Source organism: Tupaia chinensis, unplaced genomic scaffold (genome assembly GCF_000334495.1).
Source record: "Tupaia chinensis unplaced genomic scaffold, TupChi_1.0 Scaffold146828_1, whole genome shotgun sequence".
NCBI lineage: Eukaryota > Metazoa > Chordata > Mammalia > Scandentia > Tupaiidae > Tupaia > Tupaia belangeri.
Genome location: NW_006206682.1, coordinates 877,559 through 900,112, shown reverse-complemented (window position 1 = coordinate 900,112; position 22,554 = coordinate 877,559). Strand labels below are relative to the sequence as shown.

The 22,554-nt window shown below is 55.8% G+C and overlaps 1 protein-coding gene across 3 annotated transcripts in view; it reads right to left on the bottom strand.

Moving 5' to 3' along the window:
- FAM3D (FAM3 metabolism regulating signaling molecule D) overlaps nucleotides 1-22,554 on the bottom strand; it is a 38,664-nt gene that overhangs the window by 9,579 nt on the left and 6,531 nt on the right. For 2 of the 3 annotated variants that reach the window (XM_027768541.1, XM_006169145.3), the window contains 6 exons: nucleotides 14,086-14,136; nucleotides 12,919-13,026; nucleotides 9,002-9,022; nucleotides 5,417-5,534; nucleotides 4,034-4,092; nucleotides 1,764-1,814 (listed from right to left, as the gene is read on the bottom strand). In XM_027768541.1, the coding sequence (XP_027624342.1) occupies nucleotides 1,764-1,814; nucleotides 4,034-4,092; nucleotides 5,417-5,534; nucleotides 9,002-9,022; nucleotides 12,919-13,026; nucleotides 14,086-14,098 (370 nt within the window). In that variant the 5' untranslated portion in view covers nucleotides 14,099-14,136. Of the gene's footprint in view, nucleotides 1-1,763; nucleotides 1,815-4,033; nucleotides 4,093-5,416; nucleotides 5,535-6,871; nucleotides 7,049-9,001; nucleotides 9,023-12,918; nucleotides 13,027-14,085; nucleotides 14,137-22,554 lie in introns of those variants that run through there. The other variant, XM_006169146.3, reaches the window with a different exon arrangement.

The following is a 22,554-nucleotide window of genomic DNA, read 5'->3' as shown; positions in this document are numbered from 1 at the left end:
AAATTAGCTTCCCTGGACCCGCCTACCAAGCTGGGCCCCCACCAGTGATTACAGGCTGTGATTTAATCCTCATGTCAGTCTTAAGGGGTGGACACTATGGTTACCCTTTTTTACAGAAGAAGAAACTGAGGCATAAGTGCTGTCCTGCCTCGGATCATGCAGCCTGAGGTCTCCGACCCTCCGGACACTGGCCTGAGGTCCCCCCCAAGCACCTGCCGGGTCCTGGGCAGAAAACAAATGAAGGCCTTTGGTCCTCGCCCTCGGCCCACCCTGGCCACCTCATCCTTGTCCCCACTCTACACCAGGGGGCCTTGTGCACCTGCGTGTGGACGACCCCACAAGCCCATCCAAGGTCCATTCCCACCTCCTTCCTGTCCAGCAACAGCCACCACCCGTCACCCCTCCATCCCAGGGGTGTGTCTGCCAGTCTGGGAGAAGGGCGTGCCTGGGAAGAGGCCTGCATGGACCCTGGGGTGGCCCTGCAGCCTGCTCACTGCTGGCTGGGACTTAGCTGGAGGGGGCGGCTGTTGGGGGTGGGGGCTGAAGCCCTGGCCTCAGGACAGGGTCCTGGCTGCCCTCTCTAAGCCACCTCCCAAACACTCCCCACTCCCACATCGCAGGCCCTTCCTCTGCCGCGCTCTCAGGTTTAGATGGCCACAGGTGAGGTGGGTGCTCCTGGAGGCTGAGACAGATGGGGCACTCGGGAGGGAAGACACCAGCCTTCTGGCTGCAGCCTGGGACCTCGCACTCAGCCAGGAGCTGTCCAAGGTCAAGGTCATGCTCTGCGGCCCTGACGGCCAAGTCCAGAGCTGGCCCTGGGGTCTCAGTCCAGCTGTCCCGGCAGAGCCAATCCACACAGGGCCCAGGTCTAGCCAGCTGCTGCTCCTTCCCTCCCGCTCAGCTTCCTGTGCTGGAGGGAGGCTGGGCTGGGCAGTGGGGTGGGGTGCTGGGCCTGGGATGGGTCCCACCATGCCTTGAAAGATGTCCAGAGCTCTGGGCGAGGCCCTCAGCCCCACCCACAGGCAGCTGGCTGTTCAGGGAACTGTTGGTGGGAACTGAGACATCGGAAAGTCCAACCCAGGCAGGTCAGCGCCCTCTCCCACCCGGCTGTGCTCAGGGCACGGAGGCCAGGGGCTGCCCAGGGCTGCCCTGTGCCCAGAGAGGTCAACAAGCTTGTCTATGCAGAGAGGAGAAAGACGTTTGCAGAAAGACGCAGAGAGCTAGTGCCTCAGAGAGGTCTTTTCTGGACCTCAGGAGCCCCGTCCTGTCCCTGTGACCCTGGCATAAAGTACGTTTTGCCTAGCGGAGCTCTGGGGGGTACAGCTGGCCGGGCCATGCACCCATGTCCTCAGCACATCGGCTCACACAGGCCTGCCCCCACAATTCTGTGCCTGAAGGTCTTCTCTGGCCTCCAGATCCCGCCTTGTCCAAGGAGAGGCCAGACGTGCAAGTGTCAAGGAATTAGGGGTGGGTGCACCCCGGCTCTCTCACCGTTCAGGTAGTACTGAGGGTACATTTGACACCTGCTCCCAACTCCAGCTGCAGTGTTAAGTGTCCCACGTCCCCCTCCCTGACAACACTTCTGAGATCACCTCGCAGATAAATCATCGCACCCAAATCCTTCCACCAGGATCTGCATCTGGGAGGACCCAGCCATGCTAGCACCAAGCCGCATTCGGGGAACGTGTGCCACCCGTGGTCCCCCCTGCCTGTCTCGGGAAGAGGCGCAGCTGCACCGCTACCACCGCCACCAGAGGGCCTACCTCCCGAGTACATGTCGAAGGAGTTCTGCTTCACCACCTTGCCCGTGGAGCCTAGGGAGAGAGCGCAGCGGTTAAGTCCTGTTAAATGCCTGTCATTTTGCAGAAAATGGCTACTTTGTCTCAGACGTTTTCAAAATACAAGGGGACTTCAAAAAGTGTGTGGGAAAATGGAATTAAAGTATGAGTTTATTTTGGTACAAACAACTGAAATCTATGCATAATTTGTTTCATAATTCCCATTTTCCTGAATGTTTTGCAGACCGCTGGCTTGATGTCAGGTCCTTAAAGAGCAGGCAGGCAGGACCGAAGGGGGCACTCACTGTCTGGCTAGTCTGAGAGGCACAGGGACAGAATGGGGAGCCCAGCATGGGGGTGGGTGGAAGGTGCCGAGCACAATTCCGGAACCGTATGGAAAGGCCTGGATTCAAGTCCTAGGTCAGCTTGACCATGTGGGCACACCTGCGTGTGCTCTTGATTCTGGCTGGCTGGAAGGCTCAGGGGAGGATTGTGGAGTGGTGAGACCCTGTGGAGGGTACCCCTCTCTCTCAACAAACAGACAAAAACAAGCCAAGAAAAAAGAAAAATAGAGAGTCGCAGTTCTCACTGTTCGCCACTAGATGGGAGTGTTGCAGAGGGCATGGCGGCTCTGCAGCTTCCCGAGGGTGGGGACGGGCCTGGGTAATGGGGACTCTTCCTGTGACCTGGGCCACCTGGGGGGGGGGAGGGGGGACTGTCCTCCCCGGTTCACAGAGCCATGCGGCATCTGGAAGGGAGCCGGGTCTATAAACCCCTAAAACTTCTTTTCTGATTGCGTGCTTCTGCGGATTTTTCTGGAAATGGGGGTTGGACATGGTTTCTTTTCAGGTTTCTCAAAGGAGTCTCTGCCCTGCTGGACGGTCAAGAGCTGCCGGCTCCTTTGCTGTTCGGGAGGACCCTGAGGCCTCGAGATAACTCGGGGGATGTCCCCACAGCTGGCATGCAGTAGGTGCCATACACATGCTTGGGGACATTTCTTGTCTAGGGAGATGGTTCAGCCGGATGTTAGGACGTAGAGACAGCCAGATTCTGGTTCAAATCTGGATGATTCTGTGGCCTGTTGCTGAGCAACCCCGAGCAAGTTGCTTAACCTCTCTGGGCTTCCAGTTCTTACCTAGAACATGGGGCTATCCAGCACAGCTTGCAGCGCAGAGGTGAGGTAAAAAGAAATAGCACACAGCAGGTGCTCAGTGAACACTGGTGCTTACCCTCCTTGGTGGAGACTTTGTCTTAGCCTTGTGAGAGGCAGGGGAGGAGGCTATTCAATGAGGTTTTCTCAGTCTGTGGCGCCTCTGGGGGAAGAGAAGCTGCAGAGGCCACTTCCCGCCCTCTCCGAGAGGGAGACGGGGTGGGGTGGCTGAGGCCCCTGCGGTGTTCTGGGGTCTTCCTTGCTCAGCGATGCTCCCAGACGCCCTCTCTACAGGAAGGGGCGGCCGCCCTGCAGCCACACTTCTGGGAGCCCTCATGGTGACAGCAGGGCCCTGCCGCAGTGTCCTGTCTCTCCTGCCCCTTCCTGAGCTCCAGGCTGTCCTCTGACTCCAGGTCTGACTGGGCAGGGCCCTGCTCCAGGCCTTGACCTCGCCCCCCGACCCAGCAGGGCTTCTCGGCAGAGGGAAACACTCCTAGGAGCCGACTGCAGGGGCGCATCTGTCTGGCACTTGTGAAGCGTGGCAAGACCACACTGGAGCTTGGCGGTTCCCTTCCCAGCAACCTTTGCATCCTTGTTCCCACCCACCCTGACCTTTGTCCCAGGAAATAGCCCTAATGTCAGAAAAATGGCCCTTCTTCCCTATGAGCAGAGGCAGAGAGGGGGTCTTGGCTGGGGCCAGACCACCTGGTTCTTAGCCGACCCTGTCAATTCAGCCCCTCCAGAACCCTGTCCGTCCCTCAGGCTCGGCTGCCCGTTGGCCTCCTGCTTATCCCCCACTGGATGCAGGCCTGTCAAGGTGGATCTCCCTGCCTCCTGCCTCCTGCCTCCCCACCAAGCCTAGAAGGGGTCTCTGGAATGCAGAGCTGGCCTTCATGCCCCGCTCAGATAGCTCCCTACTGCTCTCGGCTTCTCAGTAGACACGCAGCTCCTCATCCCTGACCCTGCTGGCCTCCCCAGCCTGGCCTCTGCCCTGCCTGCTTCTGGGCTCCAGCCAGACCCTGTGTTGCCGCGTAAGCCCCCTCCTCCCTCCGCCTTCCCTACTCCCCACGTGGTGGGTGCAGTCTGGGGTGGATGGGCCACTCACCGTTCACCACGGCCAGGTTCAGGCCTCTGCCCACGTTGTTTTTCACAGAACTCATGATCCTGAAGAAGAACCAGATGCAGCTGTGAGCTGGCAGGGGCCGGGAACTGCCCGTAGCCCCAGGCTCCCCCAGGCCACGTGGCCGGGCACAGCGGCGTCAGTGGCACGACTTCGGCCCTCCGTCTTCTCCTGGAACTAGTGGCAGGCTGGGGACCCCAGAGTCTCTCATGGCCTGTTTGGGCCACAACAGTCAGGGAAGGGGCCAGGGTCCTGCTGGGCTCTGGTGCCAGGTGGTGCCACCCCACCTCCCTAGGCAGTGAGGAAGGCAGAGCCGAGGAAGCTGCTGCCGTCCTGGGGTGTCAGGGTCCCCATGAGGAACACCTCTGTGCTCCCCCGGCCCAGCAGCCACGCCCCTGCCTTCTGGTGCTCACAGGACACCTGTTCTCCTCCCCTGGTGGTTCCTGGGGCTCACCTCTCCTCCCAGGCCTGGACAAGCACAGCCAGGCCCCAGAGACAGGGCTGGACATGGCCCTGTGACTCAGGCCGGCCACCGTGACTTTTGCAGGGCTAATTCAGACAAGAAGACCTCCTCCCAGGGGTGCAAGGCCAGGCTAACATGTCACACTAGCTTGAAGCCTCTCTCCTTGACCACGAGAAGCCCATTTTCCCTTAGAGAAAAACAAAACTAACAGAAGAAAGTGGAACCGAGGACAGAGCAAGAGGGAGGCTGATGACATGACATGAGCCCCTGGATCCAGATGGTCCTGAAGCCCACTCCCCTGGCTGTTCATGGTCATGAGCCTGTAAGCTCCTTGTCTTCCTGAGCAGTGGGGATGGGGTCTGGAGGGGACCCCATCTGAGCCTGTCTTCTTTATAGGGAGACCATAGTGGCTGACTTCCCGGGGCCCTGCGGGAGCGAATGAGATGGCGCTCCTCAAGGTGCTGCAGACCCAGGGCTGTTGGGACCGTTATCTGTGACTCGCACGGCCCCAACGAGGAGCCACCCAGGAGAGAGGTGGACTGGTCTCAGGACCGCCCCGCAGCCTCTGAATTTCCTAATGAATGAATGAATGAGGAAGGCAATAATAAAAAATAAAAAGAGGAGCCAGCAGATGGCATAGCGGTTACGTCGCTGGACTCCCACATCGCGGTTCAAGTCCTGGACTCAGTGACTTGAAACTCACACCAGACGCGTGTGCCTGCGTGCCCAAGATCCCGGGAGGAGAATGGAGGAGAAGGGATTGCGGTGTGGCCATCCTCCCATGGGAATGATTTTTCACTTTTCCTCTCACTGTCTCTGGTGCTCTCTGGAGAGCTGAGCACACGTACCCTAAGGAAAAAAATCTCTAAAAGAATAAAGAACCATGGTGCTCCTCAGGTACTTACGTGTGGTTTTCAAAGCACATGGACGGGCCCACGACGTTGGCGGCCCCGCTGTAGATCTTAAATGCAAAGAAGTTTTCTGGGCAGGGCTCGCTGAGGCCGCACTTGGTCGCTGGGACCCCTGGGGAGAGACAGAGCAGCCCAGTGGGGAAGGAGCTCAGGAGGGTGGGAACGGGCCTGGGCCTGGGCCCGGCCATGGAGCTGGCTCAGGACAAGCTCAGAAACTGCTTCCGGGAGCCACTCTCGCTGACCACCTACCCCTGGAGAGATGTCCCCTTCTGTCCCCTCCAGTGACCCTGCCAAGGCACACAGGCTGCTGGCTGTGTCTGAACCAACCCTCCGAGTTAATTTGGGGCTTCCCGTCCCACGCCCAGCCCCAGCCCCGGGCCCTCAGGAATGAGTGGTGGTGAGTAACTGGAGTCACCAGGATGAGGGGTTTCTCTCGAGAACCTCTCGGTGGGGCCACAGCGGCCAAAGGAGCTCCCAGAGGCTCCTGTCCACAACCTCTTGGGGGCCCCGCCTGGTGGCTGGGAGCCTCCCTCTGGCTGGGTTCCCTGGGGAAAGGCTTCAGCCTCCTTGGGCCTCATCTGCCTCCTCTGTAGAATGCGAGGAACACAGGAGTGTGGGTTAGTGCTCGGTGCACACTGGCTCTCCTCTGTTCTTCGCGGATCGTTTACTGAGCACCTTGTGTGCGTCAGACCCGGGGACAGAACAGGGAACGGACAGGGTTCCCGCCCGAGGGGGCTCCGCAGGTGCTTGAAATCCCCGGGCTCTCTGTGACGTGCCTCTGATGCCCGAGGTTGGTGCGAAGACCCACCATCTCTCCCCACATGGCCCTCGCAGATGGGACCTCAAGACACAGGTGCGGAGGGGCCTAGCCCTCAGCAGGTTCTTGGCGAGCTGGGACACCCATACTTCCAGCCTGGCTGGCTCTAATTTCTACAAGGGCATGCTTTATGGCACCACCGGATGGGTCGAAGGCTGCCTAGGGAGGGCTGGGTATCTTGGGTCAGAGAATGTTCACCTGTGGATGGAAGGTGGAGACTGGGTGGCCCTCCGTCCCCCAGCCACCATGCCAGGCATCCGTCCAAACTCTGCCATGTGTGCTCCGGAAGACACTAAGGCCCTGCTGGGTGCTAGGCACTGTGACAAGCCCTTTCTACTCATTATCTAGTGAAACTGTCCCGGTGACCCCAGGCCTGGCACACAGTGGGTGCTCAGTAAGTCTTCGTTAGATGAATACCCAGAGCACGAGAGTCAGACTGCACCTTGAGGCTGGGACAGACGATATAGTCAAGGGATTAGGGTCTCTGGGGCCCTTGCTGGTTTATGGGCTTATTTTAGGGGAATCCGAAAACACGTCCCTCTGGTGCGAGCAGATAACGATGTTTCTTCTGGAGTGGAGCCGCCCACAGAGGGCCCCGTGCTGGGTTTGGTTCCCTGGGCTGGGCGGCTTACCTCCCTCTCGCATTTCAGCACAGCCGCCCGTTGGGTGAGCCTGAGCTCAGAGCAGGACACTGTCACCCTCCAGGGGCTGTTGAGAGAGAGTGGGCATCCCGGCCTGCAGCTGGGCTGGGTGTGACTCGATGCTCCATCTCTTCCCTCTGGGCAGGCTCTGTGAGAGGCCCAGGCCTGGCCCGTGGTTGGCTGGAGAGCGATGCAGGGGAGGGAGCCTCAGTCTGGGCAGTCTCTTCCTTTTTTTTGAGCCTGACCACTGGCCCACCCTCCCAACAGCGAGGCCACTTTACTCAGGAGACCAGAGCTTCTCACCTCTGCAGAAAAGGAGGATTATTCCCGAGGGACCACCCTTGGAGTCGGCCTAGAGCCTAATCAACTGCAGCTAAGTCCGATAAACCGGGTGTCAACAGACCAGCTTAAGCAGGCTTTTCCGAAATTGATTTTCTGACCATCCAGTCTTCACGGTCACGCTGCTGCACGAAGGGAGATGTTGCCCAGGGGCTCTTGGGCTCTCAGCCGCTGACAGGCGGGATTTACCCTTGGGTTCTGGCTTAGGGGGCCATCCTCACCAGCTGCCACGAGCCCCGAGACCCAACCCCCGGGATCCCTGGTGCCATGGTACAGGGCACGGAGCCGCCATGCTGTCAGTAGCATGGGGGTGGGGAGTGCAGTCAGGCAATGTGGGTTGGTCCTCCATTAAGCTGCTGCGTGACTTGCCAGAAATCTCTCCCTGTATCTTTGCCAACTGTGAAGTCAGGGAGTTGGGTTAGATCAGGGTTGTCAAGGAGGTTTTCTCTTAATTGTCAGTTTGAGACATGTTAAAGCTCTCAGAGCTGTCCGAGGGCTTGGAGAGAGAGAATGCTGTGATTGATTGGTGATGTCTGCCATGGGAGTGGGCAGGAAGGAAAGCGGCGTGTGAACCTGCCATGCAGATGGTGCTTAAGCGTTTGTTCAGCACCAAGATGCTATCATACTCGGTCTGCTTCAGAATATGACTGGGGTGGGGGGCTTCAGGGAGGTGGGCTGAGGGTGTGAGGTGAATGGTGTCGATTCCTACAGTCTTTGCTCTCGTAACCCCATAGCGTCCTGGAGCTCCCATGCTCCTCTTCCCTGGGTCACACCCGACTGCAGGCGCTGCAGCCCTGTTTAGGGAGTTTCCACTATGTTGGCGTGGAGGGGTGTTGCCTCTTGCAAAGAGGTGTTGAGAGGTGAGGGCCAAACTAAAGCGGGTGGGGGTGGACTCCTGCTCCACTACTGTTAGCTGCGTGACCTCGGCCACCACGTCTCACCTCCCTGAGCCTCGGTTTCCTCAGCTCCGGTTGTAGCACCTACATAGGGTTGTCTGAAGGATTCATGAGATGCCCATGACCTTCTGAGCAGTGTGGCACATACGGGCCTTGGCCACTTCCGATTGTCGTTGTCACAACTACCCCCCTCCCCCCCCCCACCTTCTCTTCCCCTCGGGAGCCCGGGTCCTCGCGGAAGCTCGTTTAGACACCTGCCCGCCATGGACCCACCAGGCCCTCGGCACTGCTGCCCTCCCAGAGCTCCCTCCTCCTGCCAGGCTCTGACTCTCCAGCCAAGGTCTCCTGGAGCCGCACACGTACCCATCTCGAGGCCTTTGCATAGCTGTTCTCTCCTCCAGCAGGCACAGCTGAAAGGCCACCTCCTCCTTGAAGCCTTCCCTGCCCCTTTCAGAGCACTTTCTCCAGCACTCTTGCACGTTTGGGATTGACCACACAGAAAGCCGGCACGCTCTTTGTCTCTGGAGGCCCTGGCCTTGCCCTGCATGGGCTCTGGCACTTCGGAGCAGGAACCCTGAGTCCAGCCTAGGTCACTGCCACAGTGATAAGGAGCACTGGCCCCTGCCCTCGGGGCTTACTGGTGTGGGAGCTGGGGCAGAGCACGGTCCAGATCACAGGGGTGGGGGTCCTGGGGAAGGAGTGAGTGAGCCATCCCTACCAGTCTGAAAGGCGAGAGAGGCACCCCAGTCACAGGGCTCGGTGCTTCCAGAGGAACCCCTGAGCCAGTGGGGGACAGTGCAGGGCAGACTAGAGACCCCTGGTTCCTCTGGGACCTGCCATGTCAGGGATCTTGCCCTGAGGGTCGGGGGGCTGGGTAGATACTCACGGGTCTCCGTGGGGGTCCAGCCTGCAGGAGGGAAGACAGACTTAGGTTAGGGAGAGAGCGCTTCGGACCCTGTAGGGGACGGCTGGGGGCTGGGGTGGTGGTGGGAAGGAGCGACTATTTATTTATTTATTTATTTATTTAGAGGTTTTTGCTATAGGACACGTGCGCTCGCCAGAAAAAGAGAGATAGAGAGACAGAAAGTGAGAAATCACCCCCCGGGGGGATGGCCATGCCACAATCCCTTCTCCTCCATTCTCCTCTCGGGATCTTGTGTATACACATCCATGTGCCTGGTGTGATTTTAAGCCACCAGGTCCTGGACTCAAACCGTGGTCAGCTACACGGGAGTCCAGCAACATAGCCATTATGCCAACTGCTGGTTCCGGGAAGGAGCGACTTTAAAATGGCACTACTAAGATGGACAAAAGTCCCACTGCATCTGGACTCTTCACTCACTGCTGTTACTCCTTCACACACATGCACAATGCACACATGCACACATGCAGGCATGTACAAGAACATAGGTATATACACACAGAGATACAAATATGCACACATGCACGGACACACACGTGGTGCCACACATGCTCATGCACAGACGCGCAGGTGTGCCCTCAAACAAATGCAGACACGCTTGTATGCACACACACACACACAACTCTGACACGGCTGAAAAGAAGTGGCTGTGCTGTGGACCCACTGGAGCCTGAGCCCCGCTCCCAGTGCGTGACTGGGTGTGACTTAACCTCCGGCCCGCAGTCTCCTTGACCGCACGTGTAGACCATCGAGGCCGCTTTGACCCACTCTGGGGAGGATCCTGTGAGGTCAGTCTGTGAGGGGCCTGGCCCAGTGAGTGGCCCAGGAACCCCGTGTTGCATTGCTGTTGTTGGTTCAGCCCGTGTTGGGGTGTCTCGTTCTCAATCCCACACAGCATCAGCTGTGCGCTGGGTTGAGGGCCCTGGTCACATCCGGACCTCATATTCCTGTCCTGGCTGGTTCTATGGCTCTCTGCAAGGTCTCCCCCTAGTCAAGAGGTAGGTCCTAGAGAACAGGGCCCCCACGAGACAGACACAGAGCTGCTGGGAGGGAGCTCTCTCTCTTTGGGGGATCCCCACACTTACACACTTCCCATCTGTCCATCATGGAGTGTCCCCACCCCCTGCCTCCAAGGTCCCAGGAGTGGCATGTGACCCAGGCTGGGCCAATCATGGCAGTACGTTCCCTGGGGACAGGGCCTTTCCCTGGGCTGATCCATGGCCTGGAAGTGACAGAGAAGGTTCCTTTTCCAGCCAAGTCTGGAGAGCCGGTAGCCGCTGAGCCTGCCTGGGGGAAGAAACTGTCCACAGAAGTAGGTTCCAACCTACTGAAGGAAAGTAGCAACAGGAAGAGCCCCAAAATATAAAGGGGCAGGTTGTGAGTGACTGGAGGGGGCCTGGATCCAGCCACACCTGAAGCCGGATGCCCATGGACTTCCCAATTACATGACTCAAAACATCCTATTTTGTTGAAACTATCTAGAGTTCACTTCATCACTCCTATCGGAAAGGATCCTGCCTAATTTGCCAAGTAAATCAGGAATTATATATATGTATATGTGTGTATATATATGTGTGTGTGTATACACACACACACACAGCCAGAAGGTGCATGTGCTCACCAGAGAGAGATTGAAAGAAGGGGAGGGAGAAAGCACCCCCAGTGGGGTGTGGTCATGCCACAATCCCTTCTCCTCCATCTTTCCCTCCTGTTGGGATTTTGGGCATGTCTGAGCATTTTTTTCAAGACATCAGGCATGGGGTTTAAACCATGTAGTCAGCCATCTGGAATCTGATTCCCTTAAGCACCAGGCTATGGGGCTGGCTTTGGGAGTTCTTAAGCTCCTGATTTCTGTGTCATGGATCCCCCTGGTCATCTGGAAAAGCCTAAGAACTGTCCTCAGAATAAATCTATTCCATGTCCCTTGAGACACTTAGCACACTTAACACTTGAAGATACTAAATACATCAAGTAAAACAGGCATGCTTACAGAGGAGGCCGATCGTGTGTCAGCATCATAACAGAAATGGAGAACTCAGTGCTGTCACACGGGGGGCCCTCCGTGCATGCATGGAGCAGTGAGTGGAGTAACGCTGAGGCAGATGTTGCCCCTCGGGGCTGGGGTGCTACTGCGCTCCAGGCCTTTCCGCCGGCTACGTCTCCTGCCGCGGTGAACAGTCCTGAGTCTGGACCATGTTAAGGGCTTTCGTGTTTGTATGTTCTGCAATCGAGTCTGTCTCTCTGCTTGGATCCCTGGGATCCCTGGGACCTAACACGGGGCAGGACCGACGGCCGTCACTTGATGACTTTTGGTTGGAGGTATTGATTGTCAAACCCCAAGTAGTGGAGTTTAGAGAGAGAAGAAACTTCCGGAGTCTCCTTTTCAATCACTGTCCCTCTCCCTCCTCAAGCTGGGGCTCGCTTCTCTAAGGGGCACCCCTGGCTCACGCTTCCCCTGCGCCTCCTACCATGACCCGGCCCATCTGCTCTGAGGTCAAGTCAGTCGTTGGTCTATGGAAGTAGTGGCCGTGGGTTGGGATATGGTGGCCACCGGGCAGCTATCTAAACCCTGCCACCCTGGGCCATGCGTCATAACTGGTAAGAAGCAGATGAGTAGGGATCTCGGATACCCCGCCGTGGGACTCTGTTAAAGGTGGGGTGACGTGCTGCCTGGGGGAGCTGTGAGCTACGTCTGAGGACACATTCCTCGTTCCTCTGAGCAGAAAGGAGTTGATGCTGGGATGCCTGGGTTTCCCTTCCTGTTCTGACATCTCCGAGGGGAACTGGGGCATGTTTTAAGATCTCCAGAGCTGCTGTCTTCTGAGATGGCATGTGAAATCACACCTGGGCACGCTTGGTTCCACACCCCAACCACGCTACAGATCACTCCACAGGTGCTGGTGCGGATGAACGAGATTATGTAGGTAAAGTATCCGGGATCCATCATCCACCCATCCTCTGTCCTCCTGTCCACATGTCCATCTGCCATCATTCCCTCATGCATACATGCACCTGTCCACCCACCCCTCTGCCCATCACCCATTCATCCTACCACCCAGTCGCCCACCCACATACCCATCCATCTACCCATCCAAATATCTAGCCATCTGTCACCCATCTATTGGGTCGTTGGAAAAGTCATGATGCATTTTTGCATAGAAAATCACAGAAAAAACACGTCATGACTTTTTGCCGGCTCAGTATCCAGCCATACGTACATAAGCGCCCACCCATCCATCCATTCATCATCCATCCATCTACCCTCCATTCATTCAGCCATCCAACCATTTTCCTCGCCGGGGACTAGAGAGATGGGTGTACACAAGACAATCTCGGCCTGCAGGAGTCTCATGTTCTAGGGCAGAGACAGCAAAAGCCAAAGAGACAACACGGTAGAGGATGACGGCGTCTGGAGGGAACAGGCCGACGGGGAGAAGCTGAAGTAGGAGGGTGTGCTGTTTGGGTGACCAGGGAAGGCCTCTGAGAAGGCGACACTTGAGCAGAGACCCAGAGGCTGAGAAGGAGCTAGACATGGAGGGCGGGTGGAGGGATGTGCAGAAAGGATGTCCCAGGAGAGGGAACTGCAGGGGTGCAGCCACACAGCACCTCCTCCCTCTGTCCTTCCTTCTCGGGGTCACCTTTCCAAAGTGGCCCTCGGGGGAGGTACACATGCTACCCAGAGCTTCGGGACTCGTCTCTGTTCCCCATAGGCTCCAGTCTTACAACCCAGGGGTCTCCTCTCTTATCTGCTCCCCTGAATAGCTGGAGTCCCAAAGGCAGGTCCACGCCTTCCCACGTCGGGCTGCCTCCTGACCGCCCAGGGATGGAGGGAGGAGTCTGTCCTGGGATGCACACCTGGCCCCCCAGTGAGCCCCACTCACTCAGCCAGCGAGGCAGACGGACGGTCTTCATGGTGGAGCTGACGTTGCTGCGGATGAAGATCAGCATGGCAGCCAGGGCGAAGATGAGGGCCAGGAGACGGAGCAGACCTGCAGAGCAGCACAGTCACCGGCCATGTGCAAGGCTGCGCGGGAGCCTTCCCACATCCCCATGGCCGGGCCACGTTGCGAGACCCACGTGGGTGGTACAGCCCACTCCGACTAGGGACTAGATCACAAGGGGGGACTGTGTGGTCCCTGTGGTGGCCCGTAGTGAGATCGTGCTGCCAGAACAGGCAACATTCCCCAAGGTGGGTCCCCGGGAGAAAGAGAGGTAAGCATGCACCTTCCTGGGCGCCACTCAGGCCTCCAGAGAGAGGATCTCTAGGACCAAGGCCTGGGAATCTGTGCTTCTACAGAAGCCCTTGAGCAAGGCCCGAGAGCTGCAGCAGGAGGCTGGCTCTGGGAGGGGAGGAGGCACAGAAGTCAGTAAGGCTGCCTCTGTGCTTAGGGGAGTCAGCCGTGCTGTGTGACCTCAGGCAGACACTCGGCCTCTCTGGGCGAGAGCCCTGGAGTGAATATGCTAACACCGTTGTCGGGAGGGATGATGTGGTTGTCACAGTAGGCAGCCTTCAGGGTGGCTTGTAGAGGGGGCTGGTCCCCCTAAAACCACAGATAACCAGACAATGCTCCTTACAGAGGCACACTAAACTTGCGCAGCTTCAAGCCAAGCCCCAGTGCCTGGCCACCTCTGACCCACAGCCAGACTGCTCCCCGACCCCCCACATCACTGCGAAGCACCCCACACCCAGGAATGGGCCACCAGGGCTCCCTTTCCTTATAGAGCAGTATGGGGGTACCCTCCTCATGCCCACCCCTGTGGCACAGGATTCTAGAACAGTCTCCCTGGAGGTGAATACTGTGCCCCTGATTTCCCGGCAGGGCCAGGTATTTCCAGATGGCTCCATCCCTAAGAATCCCACTGAGCAGGGCTGCTGTGCCCAGGTTTTGCCAGCCCCTCACCAGACAGGCGGCCTCTCCCATATCCAGGCCTGCCCTGGGTTGGTTTGCCCTGGCTTTCTGGCCCAATCTCTGAGAACAAATACAGCCCAGAGTGGGGGGCATGCCATCCCACAGCCCACCTCGGGCCCTATCAGTACCTGGTCCTACCTGACACTCTCATCCTGTCCAGGGGAGGGACGGCTCTGGGCCAGTGTCAGCCTGTGGGGAGAAGACCAAGGAGGAAATTGACACATGAGGCCTGACCACGAGCCACGCTGAAGCCTAGGAGCAGGAGCCTCGTTGGTGGGGTTCCTCGTCAGTGGGGGACCCTTCAGGGGTACCAGGGAGGGACTGTTCTTCTTCCCTTTTGCCTTCACCTCCCCTTTCCTCTTTCCCCTGGAATTTTATATTTAATTCACCATGTACTTTTTTAAAAAAGAATTATTTACTTAATTTTATTTATTATTAGTATTGTTTTAAAATTTGCTATAGGGCACATGGACTCACCAGAGAGAGACAGAGAGAGAGGAAGAAAGAGAGAGAGGGAAAGTGAGAAAGCAAGCTGCAAGGTCCGGGACTTGAACCCCAGTCAGTCATGTAGGAGCCCAGCACCTTAACTACCATGCCATCATGTACTTCTAAAAATAGTTTACTTTTTTATTTCCTCCAAGATGAGCGGAGACAGCATCCCCAACAGGCCCTTGACACTATGACCAGCCTGCGCCAGATCATGGGCACCCGCACACCCAGTGTACTCATGGAGGGTTCTGGATGCCAACCAGAACCGCCTTGCAGGGGTCAGTCTTGCGGAGTGTAGCGTTTTTACCAGGCGCCACTCTCTGGTCTCTTCACTATGTCTTTTTTCTTTTTCTTTCCTTTTCTTTTTCTTTTCTCTTCCTTTCTCTCTCTCTCTCTTTTTTTTTTTTTTTTTAGATTTTTGCTATAAGTCGTGTGAGCTCACCAGAGAGACAGACAGACAGATAGAAAGTGAGAACTCACATCCCAAGGGGGATGGCCATGATAAAATCCCTTCTCCACTCTCTTTTTGGGATCTTGGGCATACATGCACAAGTGCTTGGCATGAGTTTTAAGCTGCTGTGTCTGGGACTTGAACCGTGGTTGGCATGTAGAAGTCCAGCAACATAATGATTACATCATCTGCTGGTCCCATCACCCTGTCTTTCTAAGTGCAGAGTTTAGAAAGTAGAGGAAGGGGCAGTCTGGTCTCTTGTAGGATATGATTTATTCACTCAACCATCCATCTATTTGTTCATCAGTCTGCCCACTCATCCATCCTTTGATCAATTGACTGATCTAGTCATCCATCTGTCCTCCCATCCATCCATTCATCAACTGCCCATCCATTCATCCATCCATCTGCCCATCCAACCATCCATCCATCTGTCCATCCAACCATCCATCCATCTGCCCAACCATCCATCCATCTGCCCATCCAACCATCCATCTATCCATCTGCCCAAACATCCATCCATCCATTCATCAACTGCCCATTCATTCATCCATCTGCCCATCTATCCATCCATCCATCCATCCATCTGCCCAACCATCCATCCATCCATCTGCCCAACCATCCATCTATCCATCTGCCCAACCATCCATCTATCCATCTGCCCATCCATCTATCCACTTGTCCATCCATTCATCTTTCTATCCCTTCAGCCACACAGCCAAGAGATGTTGAGCCAGCTAGTGGCAGTGAAAGCACCAGGGAGCAGCAGCTTGAGCGACCTCCGTAGGTGTACCAAAGTGAAGAGTGATCAGACTTGCACATCACAGTGCATTTGTGCCAGCTGCTATACACACACTGTCTCGGCTAGTCCTCACAACCTCCACTTAGGGATGAGGAAGCACGACTCAGTAAGGTTAAACCCAGAGTTATTCAGCTTTCAAAGGTGAGAGTCAGATTTGGGTTGTAAGTCCCCAGCTGCCAAATTCCTGATGTCCCCTACAAGGTCCCACTGCTGATTCTTTGTCTCTGAGGAGAGTTGAAACCAAAGCTTCCACACTCCTGAGTCTGGGGCAGGGGCAGAGTCACCCTCTTCCCACCTCTCCCCTGTGTTGTCCCCCAGGTACTGTACGGTTATTAGGGGCCTTGGGCTTCCCAGAGTCCTCTCTTTAGGCCTTGGGCAGCGAGTGGCCTTCTCTGAGTAACTGCCCTCATCACTCATCGCCTCCTCCCCACCCCGGAATCTTCATCCTAGACATTCATCTCAACAGACAGTCTCCCGAGCCCAACAGCTGTGGCCCCAGACCTGGGGCAGGAGATCGAGACTGACTGCCTGGTTCTGCCCCTCACACCTCTTTGGCCCTGGGCAAGTCTGCCTCCGTGGGCCTCCCCATCTACACGCGGTGGCTGGAGCAGCCCTTAATGCCCACCCTGCACCGGCAACTGCTCCACCCGCGTCCTTTCGCGAACCATCGAAGTTCCCCTACGCCTGCCTGCGGCATGGTGGTTAAGGCAGCTGGATCCTGCATGGCTGACTGTGTGGTGGAGGAACAGACCTGGCTTGGAAAACACCCTGGGGCACGTGTGTGTGTGCCCTAAGTCCCGAGAGGAGGGAGAGGAGGAGAAGGGCCTGCGGCATGGCCACTCCCCATGGGGGGATGGGGGTGGGTGCACTTTCTCCTCTCTGTCTCTGTCTCTCTCTGGCAGTGCATGTGCCCTCTGGCAAATTAAAAAAAAAGAAATCCTCCCACCTTCCCTGACTCTGTTCCTTCAGGTCCTGCCATTAAAAACTGAGCTGTCACCAGTTCTAGCCACAGAGATGTCGATCTGTAACTTTCTGAAATTCAAATGACCAACTTCCTCTTTCAGACACGAAAGCGTATTCCAGTCTTGACTGTGCTCATGACATGACCCGGTGCAGACCCTGGATGAGACCTGAGGGACATTCCGTGGGTCCCCTGTGTGTGATGGAGCCAGGGGAGCTGGGACTGGACAGGATGGAAGGGCAGGGACAGAGTCAGACAGAGGGGAACAGACAGACATGAAAATTCACAGAAAGTGTGTGCACAGCGACAGAGCTGACCCCCACTCAGGGAGGGGACAGAGCGAGGGAGACATACAGAGAGAGGGAGACAGAGAGACAGAGGATGAGAAAGAGACAGACACATGCAGATTCAGAAACAGAGAGACAGTGACATTTAGAGACAGAGGAGAGTGGCAGGGACAGAGGACATTGGCAGGGGCAAGCCTCTCGCTGGCACGCCCCAGACTCTGGGCTTTAGGACAGGCTGGGCAGGGGCAGGGCTGGTCCTGGGCCCCCAGGGCTCTCCCAGACCAAGGTCCTCTGCCTGAGTCCCCGGCTACATATATAACACTCACAGGGGTCTCTGGTCTCCTGAGTCCCCAACCTGCTCACCCTGGGAGCCCCCAGGTGCCCTGGAGCTCGAACCCAGGACTGGTCCTGAACGGACAGAGGGAAAGACCCTGGAGACAGACACATGGGTGGGGAAGAATTTCCTCTGCCTGACACAGTTCCCTTCCCCTTGTTCCTGCTGGAGATGGTCTAACCTGTTATTCGGGTTCAAAACTGACCTTGCCCAACAAAGGCGGGAGGAGAAAGGGCCTTTGAATTCTGGCTTGGTGGCCCAGGCACAGATAAGTGCCCCCTGGTACTACCTGTTCACTGTGGGTGGGGCGGGGAGTGCAGAGGCAGGGCTGCTGCAGGCTGCCCCACTCCCCTCTGCCTGGAGAGCCTGCTATCTCCCCTCACTATCCTCGCACCTCTCCTTTGCCTGCCCTTCCCCCATCCTGCCCCTCCATGGCCCCTTCTGATTTTGGGGTGCAGGGCAGCCATGTGCACAAGCCCTGAACACACACACCTTTCTCTTCCGTGGCAGGCCTCCTCTCCTGAGGGCCCAGGGTGAGACTGAGCATCGAGGGAGTGCTTGATGATTATTTGGAGACTGAATGAACTGGGTTCTTGTGTAGTCCTATAAGGTCAGGAGGTTAACCAGAGAACCAAGCTGAAGTTCAGAGACTGCAAGTCATTTGCCTAAGGCCACACAGCTAACTGTGGATTTTATTCCTGAAGCCTTCCCCGTGCCTGTGGGAAGGAAGGCCAGGCAGCAGGCACGAGGGAGATGGCCGTGCACAACACACGTGTGCTCTGGAGCACCTGCTAGTCCCTCTGTGTGAGCACTGCTCCCCGCCTCCTTGCCTGGAATGCTCCTTACTTATCCTCCAGGCCTGTCTAGAAATCACTTTCTCTGAGAAACCTTCCCCGATCCTTCAAGTCAAGGTGGTCCTGGATGAGGGCCCATCCACCATGGCACTTCACTGTCACAGGAGGCTGGCCAATCAGAGCTTTTGTGATTTCCTCGTGATTGGTTCAGGGTAAGCATGTGACCCAGCGAACCAATCAGAGTGTTTCCTGGGATGGATATATGGACACTGGGGAGGGAGAAGCTCTTCAATTTTTTTTTTTTCAAATTAGTGCATAACAATTGCACATATTTATGGGGCATAGTTCAGTACATGATTATGATATGTAACGATGAAATCAGGGTGATTAGCATATCCATCATCTTAAACGTTATTGTTTTGTGTTGAGAACATGCAGAATCTTCTCTTCTAGCTAGTCTGAATTATACGAGTTATTGCTAGCAATAGTTACCTCTGTGCTACAGAAGACTAGAACTTGGTCCTCCTAGATGCTCCTTTCTGCCTGCTAACCCACATTTCTCCATTCCTCCCCTCCCAGCCTCGGGTGATCACTATTCCATTCATTACTTCTATGCAGTCTTTTTAAAAAGCTTCATTAATTTTTCCCATGAGCCAGCAAACTGGCACGAGAGCGGCAGCAGCCCTGACAGGGCCCGGATGCTGCCAGGCCAGGCTTCAGCAAGCCCTGGGTTACAGGCACACGTGTGCCCACTGCACGGTGGGTGCTCTCTAGATGCGAACCTGTAGCTTTCACATGTGTGTCGGCCTCGCAGAGGTCGGTGTTTCACCACACACCACTGTTGGCCCCGGAAGCTGACTGTGGCAGTGTCCACATGGGAGTGAGAACGCGTTGTTTTTCTCTTTTTGGGCCTGGCTTACTTCGCTTAACACCATGTCCTCAGAGCTCATCCACGTTGCCCTGGACGACAGGATTTAGACAGAGGCTCCTTCTTCCCTGGGATGTTGATCAAGCTGTTCTTAAGTCTGGGCTTACTGGGCTCCCTCCCTTCCTCAGCCACTGCAGTATGTCACCTCCTGTCACAGACATGTCCTGCCAACAGATGCAAACATGGGCTGGGCTGACAGCTCGGATGGGGCATGTGGTCCTAGTCTTGAGGGAATCAAGCAGTGAACGGCCTGTGGCTCTGGAGAATTTGGGTGGGGACCAGCAGATGGCATAATGGCTATGTTGCTGGACTTCCATGTAGCTGACCATGGTTCGAGTCCTAGACCCAGTGGCTTAAACTCATGCCGGGCGCGTGTGCGTGTGTGCTCGGGATCCCAAGAGGAAAATGGAGGAGAAGGGATTGTGGTGTGGCCATCCCCCCTGGGGGGAGATTTCTCACTTGCTGTCTCTCTGTCTCTCTGTCTTTCTGGCGAGCGCACGTGCACTATAGCAAAAACCTCTCCAAAGGGGGAAAAAAAAAGAAAGAAGATGAATTTGGGCATCAGACAGACCTGGGGCTCACTTCTCTGGGCTTCAGTTTCTTCCTTTGTGAAATCGGGGTGATGCTCTCCACCTGTCCTGGAAGGGGTGTCAAAGAGCAAGGCCACCTGCCCAGGAGGGTTTGCCAGCCTGACGGCCTCTTCCTCATCTCTCCCTGTTGGCAGGTTCCACTCACCCCTGCTGCTTCCAGCTTGTGAGCCTCCAGGGCAGAATTCCCGAGTGGATGTTTATTCTGTTAATGCGTGCAGAAGTGAAATGTTGTCACGGCATTTGGTCATGGCATGTCTGGGACTCAACTTTTCCTGCTTCCTGGAGTCCTTTACACAGGTGTCTTTCAGCTCAACCGTGACCTTTCTCAAAGGCAGGATGGACAGAGGGAGGGTTACTCTCTCTCCTGGTTAGGAGGGCTGAGTGGGGCACCTGGTGGAGAACTAGGTGGGTGTTTCCCCTGCATAACCCCTGGTTCCTGGCCCTTCCCTGGCATTCCAGGAATCCCCTGTCCCCCCCAAGGTACCTGATTCTGCTTCATGGTCAGCCTTGATTTTTCAGGCCAGCTTCCCCTATAGGTGGTGGCTCTGGGGGGCACGTCCTGGACTAGCACTGAGGCACCCAGTAACTGTGCAGCTTGTGTTCGAGGGAAGGAAGTGGCTCTTCGGGAACGGAACCAAGGATCAGCAACACCAGGAGCTGCTCCCTGCTCCATGGCCTCTTCCTGTCCACCACTTGCTCAATATTTGTCTCCAGAGTTGAACTCCGCTCAGAGGACCTGCTCAGACTTCAGTACCTAGCAAGCCTCTAATGGAAATGCAAGTTCCAGCAATTTCCCTCATCATCTCTGGACATTCTGCAGACTAAGTGTGGCCCCAAAGGTGTGGGAGGGGGTGGTAAGAGGTGCAGCTGTTCTTTCCTGGGCTCGTTTCTGTTCCGTCCATCTTGGCGTTCCGTCCATCTTGGCTAAAAACTGGGCATGGGGGGGGGGGAGTCCCCTAAGGGACGAATTCTGAATGTGTGGATGTGAAAGATAGAAAGTCCACAGAGGGCAGGGTCCAAGGGAGATAGACTCAGGAAGAAAGACAAGACTGAGGTAGAGAGAGAGAAAGAATGAAAAACAGACATTGAGATACTGAAGGTGACAGATCTCTAGATCTCTCTCTCTCTCTCTCCATATCTATCTATCTATCTATCTATCTATCTATCTATCTATCTATCTATCTTTTTTTTTGAGAGTTTTTTTTTTCACTATAGGGTGTGTGCGCTCTCCAGAAAGACAGAGACAGAGAGATGGAAAGCGAGAAATCACCCCCGCCCCAAGGGTGGATGGCCATGCTGTAATCCCTTCTCCTCCATTCTCCTCTCGGGATCTTGGGCATGCATGCACACGTGCCCAGTGTGAGTTTAAGGCACCAGGTCCAGAACTTGAACCGCGGTTGGCTACATGGGAGTCCAGTGACATAGCCATTACACTAACTGCTGGTCCCCAAACATATATATCTTTAAAGTGAGACAAAGCGAGAAATCACCCCTCAGGGGAGATGGCCATACTGCAATCCCTTCTCCTCCATTCTCCTCTTGGGATCTTCGTCACACACATACACATGCCCAGCGTGAGTTTTAAGCCACCAGGTTCAGGACTTGAACTGCGGTCATCTGGTCCCAAGGTGACAGACATTGACAGACACACACACACTCAAGTAAGGCATTGACCGTCCACCACAAGCTTGCAGCAACAACCCCTACTTACAAAACAACAATCAAGTAGCAGATGGAAACACTGCACGTGTCATTCCGTTGGGTTGTCGGAAAAGTCATGGTGCATTTTTTTTGCGTAGAAAAATGCTCATGACCTTCCAGACGACCTAACACTTACACAACTCAGGACAAGAACATACGTGCAGCTGAGAACCCCTAGGACCGGGAACATGTGCCAGCCTCCCCAGATCCAGTTACTCTTTGCCCTACGTTTCCAACGGTCCCCCAAAGCCCTCCTGAACCCCCACCACCACGGTGCAGGCCTGCATAAAGTCATCAAAGCAAGCAGAGGTCGCCTTTCATTCTCTAAATGGTCCTTCTTGTAAAGCCCTGGTATTTATAGGCAATTATTGATCATGTCACTAATACAGAGGGAAAAAACAGTGAATAAATCCATAAACATTAAGGCTGGTGGCTCGAGCAATTCGTTTCAGTGACATTTATTTCTGGAGGAAATAAGCCCATTATTTCCATCGTGCCCTGTTTTAATGTTATTTATTGGTTTTAATGGTTTGCCTCAGCTCTGGGCAGCAGTAGAATTAGTGGGCCATGCAGATCCGCACAGCAGGAAATGCCAGGAGGTAAGAAGAGGTGCAAGATTTGGAGTTTTATTCTTTTGCTCCCCGAGTTCCTGAGAAGAAAACAGCACGTACTGGGCGGTGGTTGGAGACTTCCTCATCGTCAGCAGTTTGACCCCATAGCAATTCAATGAAGCAGCTGGGGACACTGAGGCACAGAGCGGCCAGGTCACACAGCTGGTAAGAGGCAGAGGAAGAAAAGTATCTCAGAGTAAAGCCAGGCTGCCTGTCTCCGCTCCACTCAGTACAGGCTGGCCGCTTCTGGACACGACCGGGTAGTAACTACCTTGGGCGTTGCAGGTGCTTGTTCCAGCAGGACTTGACAAAACAGGCGCTGGGATGCCTTTGCCCACCCCTGCTCTCGGTGTGGCCTCTTGTAGCTCAAGGCGGGCCTGAGCCATGGGTGCTCCTCTGCGGAGCTTTGGCCTGCCTCGGGGGCTCAGCTGGGGTGACGGGGAGCAGAAGCTTCCGTGGGAGGAGAGAGTTCCTAAGATCGTGTCTCCCACCCTCACCCCTCACTGGCTAGGTCTCTCTCCAAGGGCCCCTGTTCACCTTGCAGGTGTCGGCTGCCCATCCTCTGGTGGTTTTTAGGGAGACCCCTCCCAGGTGACCCAGGTGAGACCATCACCTGCAGCCACTTCGCTCAGTGGCTGGGATCCCGGGGGGGGCTTTGG